At 38.3% G+C, this 18986-nt stretch overlaps 1 protein-coding gene across 1 annotated transcript in view; it reads right to left on the bottom strand.

Annotated features, from left to right (window-relative positions):
* The window catches only part of LOC145978984 (calcitonin gene-related peptide type 1 receptor-like), a 99516-nt gene that overhangs the window by 18275 nt on the left and 62255 nt on the right, over positions 1–18986 (bottom strand). The window contains exons 6-8 of the mRNA XM_083112040.1: positions 8635–8767; positions 6471–6627; positions 3907–4034 (exon numbers count right to left, since the gene is read on the bottom strand). Of these exons, the coding sequence (XP_082968166.1) occupies positions 3907–4034; positions 6471–6627; positions 8635–8767 (418 nt within the window). The remainder of the gene's footprint in view (positions 1–3906; positions 4035–6470; positions 6628–8634; positions 8768–18986) is intronic.

The following is an 18986-nucleotide window of genomic DNA, read 5'->3' as shown; positions in this document are numbered from 1 at the left end:
GGAGGCAGAGTGAGATGGGGGGAGACAGAGAGAATACTACAGACCAAGACAGGGAGAGAGTCCACAAAATTTGAGAGAGAGAAGGGATGGGGACAGAAAGTGTGGCAAACATGCAAAGAGAGAAAATGAAAGAGATAAAGTGAAAGAGAGATCAGAGATAGAAGGAGAGAGAGAAAGAGGGAGACAAGCAGATAGAGAAAATGCAAAGAGACACATAGGAGCGAGAGAGGAAGAGGAAGGCTAAGATAGAAAGAAGAGGGTTTAATGTGTGAAGGCAATACAGCAATGATGAGTGGAAACCATTGTTTGTACAGTCAGCGGCGATAAAATGGAACACTTACATCCTGAAATACTGGCATCCTTAAAATGCGTTTTGTGTTGCCTAACTTTACGGCGATGAGCCAATTTCAATATCAACTTTTCAATAGGAAGTTCTGCTATCGGCGGAGAGTTAGGCAACATACATTGCGCATTGCAGGGAATTGTTTTGGTTGCGCGACTTACTTTAAGGTTGAAAATAAATCTCCAGCAGAAGGTAACTTGCAAAAAGTTATTCAAGGCTAATTTAAAGATAACTTTGACTGCAACATACTCTCAAAAGCTTGAAACAGGGCTACATTTATACGTGCGCTGTCATGTCATTCCCACTGCACCTTATTCCCTACAAAACATGCGTGGGTGGAACCTTTCGCAGGAATCAAGGTGGCGACTACTGCAGCAGACATTTAAACAAGAAACTCAATTCTAGGGTTTCCTGTTACAGCGAAGGAGAAACTCCGTTAACTGAAGATCGACAACTGGCAGAACTTCGCAAACAGCTAAGGAATTGAAGTTGCATGTAGAGATACGGGAAATCTCCTGCAAGAAGAGAATAGCGATATCATCTGCGAGTACTAATCAATCGCCGCCTTTGGATGGAGTTGCACGTGTTCATGTGTACAGGGGAAACCTTAAGTTTCTCCTTTGGCGGGAGTTAGGAAAGGAAGCTCAGAGGAGTGTCTGGAAATTTATTATACAAGAGCTGTTTGGTTACATTGTAAAACAAAGTACAGTTGTACAGAGAGAGAAACCGAATAAGAAACACATAGAGAGAGGGAGCAAGCAATATGCGACAAGAATGGGAGGAGGAGAGTAGACATATAATGCAGAGAGAGAGAAACTAGAGATACAAAAATGTGGACTAAGTGAAAAAAAAGTAGAAAGAGAGACAGAGAAAGGCAGACAGGCAGAGGGGGAGAGAGGGGAAAGAGGTGGAGAGAGAGAAGTGAAGAGGCAGAATAGATAAAACAAACTAACACACAGAGAGAGAGATAGAACATGAAAGAGACGTACATACAGAGAGAAAGACAAGCAGACTGAGTGAGAAAAATACATGGAAAGAAAGAGACACAAGGAGACAGAGAGAAAGAGAGAGACAGAATGACAGAGGTGGAAAAAGACGTACAGAGAAAGGATACATAAACACAAAGAGAGAGAAAGGGGCAGAGGGAGACATATAGAGAAAAGGCAGGCAGGGAGAAAAATATAAAGGCTCAAAGAGGAAAGACAACCACAGACAGAAGTGAAAAATAAATGAATATTATAGATAAATAGAGGCAAAGAGAAAGGGAAGTAAAAACATAAAGTATAGATGCAGGATAAAGAATACAGACAGCAACAGAGATATAATGAGCCGCAAGGAGAAAAGAGAGAAGCACTGGTTGAAAGAGAGGGAGAAGTAATAATCAGGTTCAGAGAAGGAGAGAAATAAATATAGAAATAATACAGCGCGGGTGAAACAGAGATAAAACTCAGGTAACGAAGGCAAACACAAAGAGAAATAGAGTCAGGAAGAAATCTAAAGGCACTAAGATACCCACAGCTCACAAAGAGAGAGACGATGAGATAAAAGAGAGGAAAAGCAGAACATTTCCTTCCTTTGGAAGTAGTTAGCATTCTCCTCTGTCCTCGGAACCGAAGAAACTCTTCTTCAAGGTAAAGTTGGAATTAAATTAGGCTTCCATTTTTCTCGGAAACGATTTAAGAATTTCCTTTCTTCCGTGAATGTGTGGAATGGCATTGGGTGGAATAATTGTTCGGTTCTAGAAGCTTCCTTTTAAGAGGAAGAGAGACATATATGCCACCGATTCTTTCAACACTACTGGGTTTATGTGTTGCGGTTCCGTCTCTTTCTTTTACAAGTTGAAGCTACGTTTACGACATATACAGGGTGATTGAAAAAATGTAAACACTATATGGGAAATAGAAAATGTACTACTCACAGTCTTCGTTTACTGCTTTGATTGAACACCCATGTTTGCATAGACTGTCACACACTAAAAATACTGTATAACACACTAAACGCGTATAAATTCGTATCATTGCAACAAAGTTTCCTTCTTTAAGCAAACTTTCTATTTCCCATATAGTGTTAATTTTTTTTTGAATTACCCTATATTTGCAGATAAGGGAATTCACCAAGATAATGTGATATGATTCATATTTTTGTGACGTCATCACTTCAAAGAATGTAATTGATATATTATTTTGTATTGATATATTATTTTGTGAAAGAAAGTGTATTTGTTTGTGTTATTATATGTAAATTGCACCTTGTTTGTAATGCATATCTCTTGCTTAATATTTATTGTATTTTATGTTCTATTATGAGTAATTCAATCTATCTCTATATTTGAGAAAATGCATAGTGGGAATTTGGAATCTAAACTTGTGTAGATGTCAGTTTTGCGTGTAGCATCTATTTGTAAGTAGCAAGTGATTCATCTGTATTTGATTTGTGATCTTGAAATAGTATAAAAGCGAGGATTTCGCATAAGAAATTATCAGACATTCGCCGCAGATCGTTGAAAGATTTCTAACTCAAAATATATCCTCGATGTTGTGCATACATCTTGGTATGGTAGTTCGGGGCGCAAGCTAGGCCTATGCGACCATAGGTCCGCCGATAGCCACGCATTGAGGTTGTGTGTTTTAGTTGAGTCAAGGCACCGTCAAAGCGAAATCCTCACACTCGTTCCAAGTATATTTGCGCTATAATTGCAATAAATAAAGAATTTAATTCGGAAAAAACACTTGTCAAAAAATGCAATTTTTTGTTACTTTCATTACATTAATTCACACTGAATAAATTAAAAAAATATTATGTGTATAATTTAATATTGGGTATTTGTAAATATTCTTAATAGTGCTGATCCCACACGCATATTACGTATGTCTGTAATGTTTCCTATTATTAACATGAATAACTGCCTACTGTTAGAACTTCATGTTTTGACTTTAGTGCTATTCCAGAACATCCTAGATTTATAATTAAGTAACTAACTGTCAGTTCCTTTCGTATTGTAACACACTTTTACTAAGCGTTGTGAACCTTAAAGGTTCTGGGATCGAACCAGGAACCCTTACATAAATGTAACTCTTAGCTGGTAGCTCGGAAGCACTCTCTCCTTGCAACTTGCCTTCTTCCCAAGCTAAGCTCCTCCCCATTTTCTTCTCTCGCCCCACTTTTCTCTGCAATATCTGGCAAATTCTTTGTGCTGAGGTTAACACATTCCTTACAGTTTCCTGCCTGGTTACCTCGCTGTGTAGCTCGAAAATGACACAAAATAAGTAATATGTAACTTTAGAGAAGTAACCGAGTTAGAAATTGATTGCTCATAAGAAAGATGCTGTGCAACAGTTATTCAACAACGAAATTAAAAGAAAATAATTGCTTTTAGAGAACCCTCTCTTTCTGCCCGAAAACCTTACAGAGGCCTACATCACCTTTTTTGAATAATATCTTTTACAGTGCCATCTTTCGCCTAGTTCGACACTATAAAAGTATTCGAAGCAGAGACGTTTGTATACATTACTTGCTTTATTCTGTATGAACTCTTGTGTCTTCATCAACGCACTAACACTTACCACAAGGCTGCAGAGACAGGGTGTGTACAAAGTCCATTCCACAGCTCCTGCAGGCACTGCCCAACATTGTTCGTCCGCTATGGTTGCTCTTAAAACTGCATATATTACAGTGGGGATCACAGGAAGGCCTGAAAACAAGGACATATTATTACATTTCGTGCATAGCTAACTTGTGTGAACCAATATATAATGTACTGATGCATGTAGCACCGTGCGATTAAGCCACATTTAGGGGATATGGGTGTAGAGCATCACACATTCTCGATCTTTTCCATTTTGAAAGTCATGTTATCAGCTGCACGCTTTGGCTGCCTTTACCCCCCCCCCCCCCATTCTCGGCCCCAGTACCCATTGATGTGAGGCTGGGTGATCCCAGAGCCGCTTTATGCGGGGACAAGGCGTGACAGTCAGACGCCCTACTGACCAACGCCCACCGCGGTACAGAAAAGTAATTGCAACAATTGAAATTAAAAAATACATAGTGCAAAGTGAAGCTCGGTTGGCCCACGTTGCCTAGCACACGACACACCGACTCGGTCCCCTCGAAAGACCAAGACCGGGAGTCGCTGCCTACCAAATATCTTTCTGTTATAAATATATAAATGCCACGACTACGCTCAGTTCCTGCGGGGCATGAGACCCCGCATCCCAAAGTTCGGGTAAGGGTCTGTTTCAAGATAATAATATAATCAAAAGTTAAATTTACACTTACATAACCAAGACTTCAAATTATATTAGCCCTTTCTCATGCTTGAACTCCACCGCAATCGCACCCGCATCCCACTGACCAGTGAGGATACGCATACGATTCGCGATTGAAATCAGCATAATCAATTCTGGCGTCCTTTGGATTGATAAGGCCTCCGCCTCACTGACCAGTAACGGCGGGACACCTCTCCAACCAAAAGGAAGTCAGTTAATTTATACTTATTAGGCAAACTTACTACAAAGAAATACCAAATAACGATTATAAATTTATTTACTAATCCATATATATGTTAGGATAAAAGAAAGTATACAATCTTCAGATCGAGAGAAAATTACAATGCCAAAATTTAATTTCTGTTCAAATAACTTCCGAAAAACATAGACTGAAACTTGCTTTCTCATAAAATACAATCCAGAGAGCTCTCTCTTATATAGATATATATATATCGTCCATATCCCAGCTTAACTTGGTTTCAATAAACAGGTGACAAATTAACAGCAATGATCGACAATTTCCATTAACCAAAACCAAAAGAAAATTACATAAACTTCTTATCCGTAAACATCTATTTGTGCTTCTGTCATATTTTCACTTCAGTATTATGTTCTTTAGAACTCTCGAGGTATACTACCCTCTTCGGGGCCAACCTCCAATAACATTCATAACTAAAGATAAGGGGAGCCAGTCTCTACCCAATTACCAAAGCCATCTCTCGGCCACAAACTACAAATGTTCGCTTGGAATTCCATAACATAACAGGTGACACTGTCTACCCTCTTTGGCTACTTACATTGCAAAAGCAAAACAATAGACTTTTACATAAAACGAATTTCTATAAAAACATTTACTCGACCGGTCACCTATTATAACTGTTTCTAAAATATATTTATTATAAAACCTAAATAAGAGAACCCAAATAAACGTTCCGGATACTCAGACTTTAAAAACGGACGTGAACTATATAAGCTATCAGATTTAAAAGACACCCTCTGACCAGAGGTATGCTCTCGGATTTAAGTATCAAAGAAACAAATTTATTTAAATGAACCTCCTGACCAGGAGAATTCAGAATGATTTAAGAATAATTACTCGACGAGAAGGATGTATATCTTGAATTTATATCGGAGTCACACTGACCAGTGCCAACTTCGATAGAATTTATGAAACAAAATTTTAAATTATTAAGATTAATTATGTATTACAATAGTCTTTAGCACATCATCGAGAAGTTCAGTTCGACATTGAAAGGAATACTCGCTTGCATCATATGATGCACTTAGTAGTTACAAACTGTAAACCTGATTCTTGACAAAGACCAAAAACACACTTTAGTGCATCATTCAATGCGTTTCTGGTGCATCAATAGATTTGATGCATTTAGTTTTCTGCATGAAGTGTGGTGCTGACCGCTTCACCTCCACAAGATCGTGGATGTGTGACGCCTCTAGCTCAAACCCTGTTCCATGTGCTCTGCAATGCTCAAGGGGTAGCTTTTCCTTTGATAACCAATTGCATATTTTTTTGGTGAAGAGCACTGAAGTACAGGGTGTCTCAAAAGTATGGTATCATAGTGAGTTCCTCCATTTTCTTCTCTTTTCAGGAAGGACCACGGAAGAATGTCAGCTTCCGTGTGGGGAAGCGCGTTACGACACCAGGGGTCCCGGGTTCGAATCCCAGAATGAGTGTTCTTTGTAAGTGTATCTTCATTAATGTCATCATATCATCACTCATCTTCATCTTCGCGATCAGCCAAAAGTGGAAGAAAAGCGAAGAGTTTAGATATCACCAGCGTCACATTCCTCGTGAATGTAGCAAACAGCCCCTCGGGGAAGACAGTCGTCTGAGATATACTCACCCCATCCGATGGCGTAGAAGAGGGCGAGGCTCTTCTGCTCGGCGAAGGCAGAGGCGATGAGGCGGTGGAGGTAGAAGCCCTCGCAGAACATCCACATGTAGTTGCTGAGGCGGAAGTACTTGGTGGAGATCAGCAGCAGCTTGCATCCGATGCCGTTCTGCAAAGGAGGGAAGGATAGATCGTTCCATTACGTGTAACAAGTTGGGAAGAAAGCAAGTCTTTTATATTGAAAGCTTGTCAAAGGGAGGATTTGTATTTGCAAAACCAACATGGATATCGCAACTGCGGCCGTAGTCACAGGCGTGCACACGGTGGGGGCCAGGGGTGGCTGGGCACCCCTCTAGTATGTCCTCAAAAATATAAAATGTAGAAACTATCATGTAATATCAGTGTTTTAAAAACGTATGTTATTTCATTTCACTTCAGATACCCTGATCTTATCTCTCTCCCCAAAACAATGTGACATTGTTCACTATAAAAATCAGGAATCACGTAGAAAGGATGAGTTTTGTTTATTTTACAAATTGCACAGAGTTTTGCTTATAATATTTATGTTCTGTGACCTCAGACATGAAATTCTAAATTTTGCAATTTTGAAAACCAATGAACCATTTATTCTTTGGTATAAAATGATAAAATATGCATAGCCTAGTGTATTTTACACTAACTTTTTTTCTATCCAACGCACTTTGTACTTTGGTTATTCTGTTCGAACACTAACCAACTTAAAATTTATTTATGTTATCTATATTGATGACCGGGTTTCGGTTTGCTGACAGGGATTGAAGAACCAGTGAACTCATCAATATATATAAAAATGGATGTATGTGTTGTTCCGGCATAACTCTCGAACGCCTGGAGCAATTTCAACCAAACTTGGTACACGTATCACTTGCAATCTGGAAGTTAATACTGTGGGGCTAAGACACCCCTGGCACCCCTAGGGGTGCGGGTGGGAAGAGGGTGACATGTAAAAGTAATCGAAAACGATCGATATTAGTGTGGAATCCATAGTTTTCGGGGCCGCTGAGATGCCGTTCAACTCCAAGTTCATTTTACACTATAGTTAGAATTCCTGTCTAATAGAAGATTGGGATAAATACTGGGGCAGTTAACAATAAAAATAGCATGATTTGCTTGCCCACAAAATATACAATATGTGTCAATTGACACAAACATGTTGACTCCAGTAATACATTACAGCCCATAAACTGCTAATGACGTACTTTTGGTGCACGAAAGCATGCAGAGAAATGTATCAAAGGGACCTACTTTTATCAACAGCTGTCCGGCGTGATGTACTTAAAATGCATCTATTTAGACACGATCATTTGAAAGAAACCACAATTGCATGTTTAACTGTGTCAATTGATGCACAAAAAATGCATAAACCGTGATTTGATGCATTTTGTGCTGTGTGTGCACAGGCATAACCAGGACTAGGATTTTCATGACTTAGCATATTTTTTTTTGGTAAGGGTGAGGTGTTCCATAAACATATGGAAATTCATATTAATTTAAGTGCTTTTTAAGGTCATATTTTGGAATATTTGGCCATTTCTGCGTGATAGAGCATATTTTGATGTACTTACGGTCATATTTAGCATATTTTCGCCTTTGGAAGAAATATGCAGACATTTTCGAAGTGGATTCATTCTTATTTCCATATTCACTCGAGTTTATTTCTTTTTTGGACTGCAGCAAAATCTTTTTCATTTTTATTTGAAAATTTACAGAAACTATTCACTGTGCATTTCAACTCGGGGCCCATAAAGTGAACTAAAAAAAGTACGTATGTTAAATATCTCAGCACATGTTAGATATTAATGTTTGAAACAGTCCATTTATAACAGCATATTTTTCAAATTATAGTGCATATTTTGTACAATTTTAGGTCATAAGAGCATATTTTATTTTGCATATTTTGGTTATTTTTACGTCATCAAAATCCTGGCCCTAATCATAACGTTAGATTACGTTATGTCACAGTTTTGCTTGTCATATTTTTCGTTATGCCTTTAAAGCCGCTCCATCCTTCCAAGTGCAAATGGAAGTCATAGGGGAGAAGCCCCCCTGGTCTACCTACATACGCACTCAATCAGTAACCATATTCTTCTCAACATGCAAAGTACAGATATAGAAGTTTCAATCGTTCATACAGTACCTCCTTTGTAATAGAATCGTCTTCAAATTCTCCGAGAATGACAACTGTTTTGAAAAGTATAACAAAGATGGCGTTGATGAGCAGCGAGACGAATAAGTTCTTATGCAGAATTATCCTGTGCACTTGAAGAGATCTGAAAAAGAGGAGTAACATCCTTAATATACATGAAATTAAAGTATCAAAGGGCATGTTAGAACACTAAAGGCATATCGCTCTATTAGTGTGGTATTCCATCTTGCTCGCAAGTGCTTCTCGAAAGTGCTTTTAGTATTTCAAGTATTGAATTTACTTCATACCTTATAGACTATTTTACGATATGATTGCTCTCTACAGATCAGAAATACAAGTTTTATGATGGATGACGATTCCTTATCTGCAATGCAAAACATTATTATTATACTTATTTATTGAACTGTATCTCCTTCGAAACATCAAGTGTTCCCACACCGCTTCACCAAGAGAGATGGTGGAGAAGCCTGCGATCAGTGATATCAACCTGCGTCGACAGAGCCGCACTTGGGGTTTGAACGCGATGTTAGTTTCGCTCCCTATGACGCTGTTGAAGCAGTCACGTAGAGGACGCTGATTGGGTCTTTTTCTTGAGCGCCGTGTGAGGGGAGGATGCATCATTTACGAAAGCTGTGAACGCAGCGATCGGTGTGCGAGCAAATGTAGTGTTGCAAACCCATTCCATTAGAGATCGTGTGAAAGAATCGAGCCAACCCATACATCATTGAAAATTGAGGATTTTTTTTTTAGAAAAGGGAAATTTCGATGGTATATTGTCCCTCCAATTCTGTCCCGAGCATGACAGGGGAAGAGAAGAGGGGAGGTGAGGAGGGCAACTGAAAGCGAGACGGGTGTTTTAAACATGTCTGATATTGCCTTTGCTTAGTGCATCTTGGCCGAAATAAACTATCTCTGTGGCGCAGTAGCCGAATTATCAACCCACGCGGAGGGAGGGTACATCAATCAGCCAGCTGTTTTGCATTCTGTGTTTCTGTTACTGAGTTGCAAAATTGTTTAGCGCTGTCAAAAGCTCGTACCTGTTTCAGTGCAAAGTGTTTGATTTCATGATGAATAGGGAAACTGTACATATCGAAAGCAGAGACTTAATATTTAACGTGGTTGAATATTTTGGAGGGAAGTTAGCTACAAAACCTGTAGCAACTGAAGTAATATATGGATACTGCGGAAGGGAAGAAAAAAATCTGAGGTACAAAGCAGGGCAGTGTGAACTGAGTGAGTACTGTAATTTTCTTTAAGATCTATTATTCTCTTCATTTCGCTTGATTTGCTTGGTTCGATCATTCTGTCATTAGAAATAAACAACAGCTTGATAGATTACATATTGATTTCGTCCATGTGGTAGTTGGATCGTCTTCCTTGGTTTACGCCAGTGTTATTATTCTCCTTGTTCATTAATATCAGAGGAGCGGAGGAGGAAGTTTTTACGAAATATTTTGCAAATCGACAATAGTATTGATATTGTAGATCGGTATTTCTATGTTTTGAGTGATTTTGTCAGATTATCGAATGCTGAATTAGATATTACACAATAACATCAGCTCTTTCTGTGATTGGCTCGATAATTTCTGAAATATTTGAAATTTTTTAAAAAAATCCGTTTAAAAATAATCATGAATATAACTCTATCATAGCCTCATTTTCAGTGAAAGTTGATCAAAACTTGGGTTGCCAATATATTAAGCATCAATATATGCTCAAAAACGGGTGCGAGTACTTGACAGGGGTGTTATAACACTTCTGGACACGAGATTAAAGTGCACACCCATAGAGCCAGACCACGAGCCGCCACTGCTCTACAGTAAAACGATCTGACAAATCCGATTTTGAACAGTCTGCTACTGTCTGATCTGTAGATTCGCCATCATTTTGAAGAAATAGCTCCAAAATGCACCTTGGAAATGAAAATATTTAATATCTCTAAAACAGTGCATTGTGCACAAAAAGTGAAGATAACCAAAATGGAAGAACAGAATATTTGCTAAATTATGGTTTTTGTTTCGTAGAGCTACCATAAATCTTAACTGAATTAGAAAGATTCAAATATTTCTTTGATTTTTAGAATTAGCGTAAAAGTTGGTTTCCGACACAAATATCGGCAAATATGTAACAAACGATGTAATTTACGTCCTAAAGTCACAGGACAAAGTACATAGCTCATGATTTCCTCTAGAGACTGGTTTTTGTTTTGCGCCTGTAGAGTCAAGGGTTGAGATGTGTTTTAAACCAGAGTCGTGTGTTTCTCTATGTTTGACGTTGTTCCATTTCTTGGGATATTGGTGAGAATATAATATATATATATTTCACTTGCGTTTGTTACATATTGTTCTTGTTGTTTTAAAATGTATGCACACAGTACCGGCGTTTGGGGGGGGGGGGGGGCAAGGACAGTTTACTTTATCTTGGTAGAGAAGGCAGTAGAGAGGCAGCACTTCGTTCCTACGCGTCAGCAAAAATTTGATGCGACTGGTGTTGTGTTACATCCGGTCGTAGCGGGCCACGAGCGGTTTTATTGTTGAGTCAGCAGAACGTGTCTGATCACGTTGAAGACATCGGAAGCGGTGGGGGAGGGGGTCAATGGATTTGTCACGTTGTTTCTTGATGTATGCTAACACGTGCATATGTTTGTGTGTGTGTGTGTGTGTGTGTGGAGGAAATGCGCGCGCAACCATTGCGTATGATGGAAAGACACGAAGAAATGATTTAAAGATGGCGCCGAAGGTGCTGTACCCCCCCGAAAGCTTAGCGGCTAAGGTTATTGCTCTGTAAAACAAGAGGCGTCGAGGGTTCGATTCCTGGTAGAGTCAATATTGATTGATTGATAGATTGAGTTAGTTTTTTTAAGTCCGTTTTATGCACGGCAAAACTAATCAGGATTGGAGCTACAGTTGAAAAGTGGTGATTCGGACCACTATGTGCCTCCACCGAGTATCGAATCTGGGACCCTTTGATTACAAGGCGACGATGTCAATATTGAATGGTCTCGATTAGTCTGTGTGTAAATAAAGGCAACAAAATGGTTGAGTTCGAAAATCGAGTTGGGTTAGTGGTTAATGTTGTCACCTGGCAATGAAGAGGTCGCGGGTTCGATTCTCTAGGTAGTTAAATTAGGCTAATTGTTTAGTCCCGCCATTATAGGTCCCCGATTAGTCCATCTGTGCATAAATAGTGTTTGAATAAAATCAATATGGCGGCTTTGGGTTAGTGGTTATTGTTGTCGCCTGGTAATGAAGAGGTCGCGGGTTCGATTTTCTAGGTAGTTAAATGAGGCCAATTGTTTTGTCCCGCCATTATAGGTCCCGATTAGTCCATCTGTGCATAAATAGTATTTCAATAAAATCAAAATGGCGGCCGCGTTTTGTGTTTAGCGGCGGCGGCGGCGGCGACCGGGGCGCGACGCGGGGGGGCGGCGCGGGGCGGCGCGGCGCGGGGGCTGTTTTTTATTCCGCGAGATGTTTTAACCAAGTGGTTGAGGGTTCGATTCCCAATGTTGGTGAAAATTGGATATTCAATTGTATTTGTTTAAAAGTTCCGATTAGCTTTTTGTGCACAAACAGAAAATGAACTAATTGGAAATAGGATGTTTATGCTGTAATGAAAAGGTCCCCGGGTTCGATTCACAATGTCAAATTGGCTGATAATGATGTTGTTTTTAAAATAAAAATAAAAAAAGAAGTGTGAATAAATTAGAATCTGTTGTTTTGCCGTGTGGGGCCCCAGTAACGATTATCTTAAATGCATAAAGAGTAGGTAAAATAAGCAAGATGGCCGTCACTATTGTTTTGTGATCAAAGAGGAGTCACAGGTTCGATTCAATCAAAGGAGGCAACATTCTATGTTTCAATTCCATGTAAAAGTCTAAAGTTATGTTTCGATTAACCTCAATGCATAAAGAGGAATTAAACAAAAACAAGCAAAATGGCGACAGATGTGATAAAAAAAATTGAATTAGTTTTTTTTATAGTGACAAGAAAAAATAGCGAATCACTGTTAGAAATAGAATGAAAATAAAGATACTTGCCTTTGCGTGTCCAGCGCTGTGCAGAAAAGCTCTCATGCTTTATCTCCGACAAGTCCACAATACACAATTTTTTTTATTGTATAGTTAATTATTAATGTTGTTATTAACACAGATTCTTACCAGTGTGAAGAAAAGCTCTCATGCTTTATCTCCGACAAGTCCACAATACACACTTTTTCATTATATAGTTAATTATTAATGTTGTTATTAACACCGATTTTTACCAGTGTGAAGAAAAGCTCTCATGCTTTATCTTCGAAAAGTCCACAATACACATTTTTTCATTATATAGTTAATTATTAATGTTGTTATTAACAATTGTTACCAGTAAAAATATAAACCATGAGGATTTTTAAAGGGGTGATAAATGAAAAAAAAAGCCAAGACATATATTTTATCCCTGTTTATTACCAATATTTACAAAATTCAAAAGAGCCGCACACACACACACATACATATGTAAAATGTTTATATTGTGTCACCAGTTTATCAGCATGTTATTTAACAAGTTTTTATTCTTCAAGTTTGTTCACTCACCCACATAAGGAATTGTGTCACTATCATATCCATTTTCTGCTGCAACCACTGAATTAAAATGTTTCACTATTTTTTCCACAAGCATGTTCTCGCAAAAAAGAAACGCTTCTTTGGAAAGTCTTTTTCCGTCGATGTTTTGTATAGACAAATGCTCAGGTTTTGTACATCCATGTAGATGGGAAAGCACAAACTTCTCCTTATTACATGCATGGACAGGGGAAATATCTGTGCAACCGAAACATTGTTCGCGAAGGTCGAGAATGCAAGATTCCACACAGTTTCCAAAATATGATTTCAGATACGGCGACACTGTTTCACACATAACTTTCGCATGCTCGATGCACACAAATATCTTCATAAAGTTCCGCCACGAACTTTCTGCGATGAACACTATCTCCAGGGAACCGTAAGCTGGTTTTTTCCTTATAATGATCTGACGACGATTGTACAGTGTGGTTATCAGCAATTCTTGTTGCTCACTTAGTGGGTAGGAAACACGAGGCTGCTCACCGGGAATAGCGATGTAATTGTCGATTACTGGAAACAGTTCCTGAAGAGCGTGCCACTCCTGCAACTGTAGTTCAACACCGGCCGCCCCGCATCTGTGTAGCCTGACCACAGGTTGGAAATCCAGATGAGAGGAAAGTCCGATTGAGATAACCTTTGTTTTCGAAGCATTCAAATAGTAGACGTGATCAAATAATATCGACTGGCATATAAGACTAGTTACTTGTTTTTGTTCTTCAGGTAAATGCTGATCGCTCTCTTTCTGAAGAACCCCCTTGAAATTAGTGTACGGTTGAAATATTTTTTCAGCGGCATCGAAATAGAGGATTCCATGACTAAGAACTGCGAGATACTGCATGTCGCAGCGTGCAGATATACATTTGAAGAAATGCGTGGGTGTGTTGTTGAGACGCATGCGCGCGTAGCAAACCAAGCATGTGCTGGACAAAAAAGGTGGAGGGGGCGGGGCGTTACAAAGATCAATGGTGAGAGAAAAATCAGCAGAATATCATAAACGTCATATTGAGGAAATATTGGATAACAAATATTAATTAATTTAATTAAAGCATCAACCGCATTGTCGATCTGAAATTAGGTTTATAGACAGGGGGCAAAATGGAAAATATCGACGATGTTAAAGTATTGGATTGTTTCTGTATTTCCATCGGTATAATCCTCCACCACATTTGAAGCATACTGTTTTATCCTCTTTTTGAATGTAAAATAATCCTGCTTCGGACAGAGCTTCTACAAACGGGAATTCTTTTTATTGCCAGTTTCTGAAAGAGGACAATCTAGCATTGAAAGATCCCATCTCTGGATATTGCGTCATTGTTCTGTAAAGACACAAAACAAGATAAAGATTATAAGTAAGCTGTTGTAAACTGTAACGCTACAAAATTATTAATATACTATTAGGACTATATGTAACTTGTATAAAATTTCAAACAGTATTTACTGTCAATATTTTCTAGTATACGTACCGAGTATTATAAATTTAATTTACGAGTCAGCAAATAAGTTGTTATAATATTGTCGTTTTTTATCGGTACTGGGAATAAAATTTGAAATTTATGCATAGGTTTACCAGAGGCTCTATGGAATAAATACAGAAAACAGTAATGCCCACAGTACACAGACCCGTAACTTTGTATCTGATGAGTGTTGTACGTATAGAATTTAGAGTTACTTTCCAAAAATCGCAAATGGTTATGCACATGTGGAGGTTTTCCGTAACTATCAAAAAATTCCCCCCGGGAGTTACTGTCTGTGTAAATTGCTACCCAGTGCTTCCCGGGGCTATCTTTGGGGTCTGTATTTACAATCAACGCTGCTGGTAGTTCCACATGTACAGGTAATTCATTAGCTGCGAAAACCCCAACATGATGATTGTCAAAGGCTCTATTTGATATTAACCCGTGAAGCAAATTTAAAGTCGACAGCATTGCTGGACACTAAATAGTAATGTTGTGCAACTCACCTTGTTATACAATTAATCCAGATGAATATCTCTTTGATTATTAATTTCCATGAGAGCGTCAAATTCAGAGTAGATAACACAAGTCACAGTAGATTCCAAAGCCGATTTGAAGTGGACTTCCAAGCTAACAGCCCCTTGCCGTTGAAGACTGCAGTGGGATATGGCACTTGCAGCTGCGTCTGGTGTTATATCGAAAACAAGTAATGCGTATCCCTGGGGGTATTCCTCACGCGATGTATTGTTTCCTTCATCCATATAGTGTATCCCTGTTCCAGAGAATAATGTGTGATATGCTGTTATGTACTTGTTGTTTTCAAAGTCTGGTTGAAGTGGTTTGCCGGGAATTTGGACTCCATCAACATATAAAGTAAAGAAGTTGTAATTGAAATGTTGAAAATTGAATGGGTTTGTAGACAGAGTGCCGTTGAATGCATCGTTGGTAACAAACCCCACAACTAATCGTAACAGGTAATTCATTAGCTGCGAAAACCCCAACATGATGATTGTCAAAGGCTCTATTTGATATTAACCCGTGAAGCAAATTTAAAGTCGACAGCATTGCTGGACACTAAATAGTAATATTGTGCAACTCACCTTGTTATACTTCAAAGTAGACGGTACACGTCACAGTAGATTCCAGAACCAATTTGATCTGGACCACCAAGCTGTTTATCGTTGTTGAAACAATGGAGAGCTATCTAACACAACGCTGATGCTCGGAATATATAGGCGGGGTTTACAAACGCGCATGCGTACAGTGGTAATGCTACTGGCATTTGTTGTGCTGTTGTAAATTGAATTTTGTACTATAAGAAAATTGTTTGTATGTGTGTGTGTGTGTGTGTGTGTATATATATATATATACAGACACACACACATATTTATTTATTGATGAAGTATATATATATATATATAATACAATACAATATAATATATATATATATATGTAATTTGAAGATACAACATATCAGTAAAATCTAACAACTAGAAAAATATTAATAACATTCGACTTTTATATTATATGTAATTTAAAACATTCTTCACAGTTTGAGAAATGGAGTGCTTGTGGAAACACCCGTTCTCTGCAATATTGGCTGGTCCATCAGGATGCGGAAAGACATATTTTGTGAAGCATTTTGTCCAGTGTTTACCCCAAATGGTAAATGTAAAATTCAACAATATTTTGGTGTGCTATGGGGAATGGCAATCTGCATACAATGATTTCCCTGGTTTTGTACAATTTCGGGAAGGAATGCCTAATATTGACCAATTTGTGCCAAATTCTGGACCTCATCTTATTATTATCGATGATCAGATGAGGGAATGCGATCAAAGAGTCACAGATTTATTCACAAAAGGGTGTCATCATCGTGATATTAGTCTTTTCTTTATCACTCAAAATCTATTCCATCAGGGAAAAGGGAATAGAGATATATCTTTAAATAGTCATTATATTGTATGCTTCAAAAATCCAAGAGACAGAGCCCAAATTAATTATTTATCTAGACAAGTATACCCGGAGAATCCAAATTTTATAAAAGATGCATTACAATGCCACCGCTGAACCCCATGGATATTTGCTGTTTGATCTGAAGCAGAACACTCCGGAAGAAGTACGTTTTCGGTCGCGGATATTTCCCGACGATGATATCAATTATGTATATATTCCTACAAAAAAAGCAAGCATAATCACTAGTCGTTTATTCTGTCATCATGGCTCCAAGAGTGAAACACGCTAAAGTGCTCCAAGTTTTGTCGGATGCTAAACCAGCTCTTCGCACAGCGATATTACAAGCTGCTGATTCTTCCTTAGTTAATTCAATCTGTGAGTGTTGTTACAATGTTCTAAAAGGGAATGTTCCTCTTTCAACACCTCAGAAAACAAGATTGAGCCGGTACAAGAAGGTGATACGTAATCTCTCTGCCAAAGGACACTCTACAAAGCAGAAGAAACAGATACTAGTGCAACACGGAGGATTTCTACCTGCGTTATTAGCCCCTTTAATAGGAGGTGTGTTATCAAGTTTATTTAAGTGAAAAAAAATCTGAACATGGAGCATGCCAAAAAAATGGTTATAATACCTCAAGAATTTATGGATAACATAAGACATCCTGTTATGTCTGCACCGTCTACATCCTTATCGCAATTGGATCAGGATATGCAAGTAATTTTGAATCTCAAAGGTCTTTCGGATGATGAAAAATGGAATCGTTACAGCATTGTGCTCCAAAAATGTCTGTCTATTACTCGAAAACAAAGAGAACATGTGTCGCTACCGATTACAGAATCTACTGAGAAGTTGACTGATATGAAAGAAGAAATTCTAGCTGCTACACCTAGCATGTATCGTAGAAAAGCCGAACTGTTGTATGAACGTCTTTTACATAATAGTAATATTGATTGGGATAAATATGGGGCAGTTTTTATTAACAATAATAAAATTGAAGGCTCAAATATTGTCGATCTAGTATCGGATATAATTCGACCACGAAAAACAAGCAATCCTGTTGGGTGGCAACTGTTAAATAGAGCTCTGGCGTTATCTAATATTCCTCAAGAATATATTGGAAACCCCCGGAGACAGGAGTTTATTCAACAGATTGTTTTTGGCAACCCCGGACGCCATATTCCGCTGTCCGGAGCTAACCAAGAAGAGGCACAAGAATTAACAGAAGCAGAAGAAGAAGAAGAAGAAAAAGAACCAATTTCTTTTGTATCATCATTTCCAGGGCACAAACGTAAACGTACTGTTCCAGTTTGGTCAAGATACAAACCATGAGCGAAAAAATATTAGAGAATATCTGGTACAATCCATCTCATCCAGCATCCTATTCTACAGCTTCAACACTATGGAAAGCTGTAAAAAAAATCCATACCATTGTCAACAATCAAACATTGGTTGACAAAGCAAAGTGCATACACTTTGCATAGACCTGTAAAGCGTCGATTTCCGAGAAACTTTTATTTTGTGCATAATAATGATGACCAATGGCAGGCTGACTTGAATGACATGCAGAGTTTGCGGAATCACAACAAAGGGTACAGATATATACTCACAGTTATCGATATTTTTAGTAGGCATGCTTGGGCTGTCCCTGTAAAAAATAAAGCTGGTGTATGTATAAAAAAGGCTTTCCAGCAAATTTTCAAACAAAGCAAAAGAAAACCTTTGAAATTACAAACTGACAAAGGGCGTGAGTTTACCAACAGTATTGTGCAGGAATATCTCAAAAAACAAAATGTAATTTATTTTACAACAAAGAATCCTGATATTAAAGCTAGTATTGTTGAAAGATTCAACAGAACTTTCAAGGAACGCATGTGGAAGTATTTTACTAAGCAAAGAACCAGCTGCTATGTTAATGTACTCCCAAAGCTTTTGAAAGCTTATAATCATAAAATTCACTCGAGTATTAAAATGGCACCAGCAGATGTTACTCCTGAGATGGTTTTGAAAGTATGGCACAATATGTATGACAAAAAACTCAAATCTGATTCATCTCCACTATTGTCATTGAAGATGCCATTCAAAATAGGAGATACAGTGAGAATAACAAAAACCAAAAAACGCTTTGACAAAGGTTACATGGAAAATTGGACAAGAGAAATATTTGTGGTGGAACGTATTTTGAAAAGAAATCCTCAAGTGTATGAATTAAAAGATCTACAAGGACATAAAATCGATGGAACATTTTATACGGAAGAGTTGCAACTGGTCCGCTTACCGGATATGCATGAAATTGATAAAATCCTTGCGACCAAAGGTAAAGGAGCCAGTA

Source organism: Lepisma saccharinum, chromosome 25, assembly GCF_977018435.1.
Source record: "Lepisma saccharinum chromosome 25, izLepSacc3.1, whole genome shotgun sequence".
NCBI classification, from domain to species: Eukaryota; Metazoa; Arthropoda; class Insecta; order Zygentoma; family Lepismatidae; genus Lepisma; species Lepisma saccharinum.
This window is presented reverse-complemented; position numbering and strand designations above follow the sequence as displayed.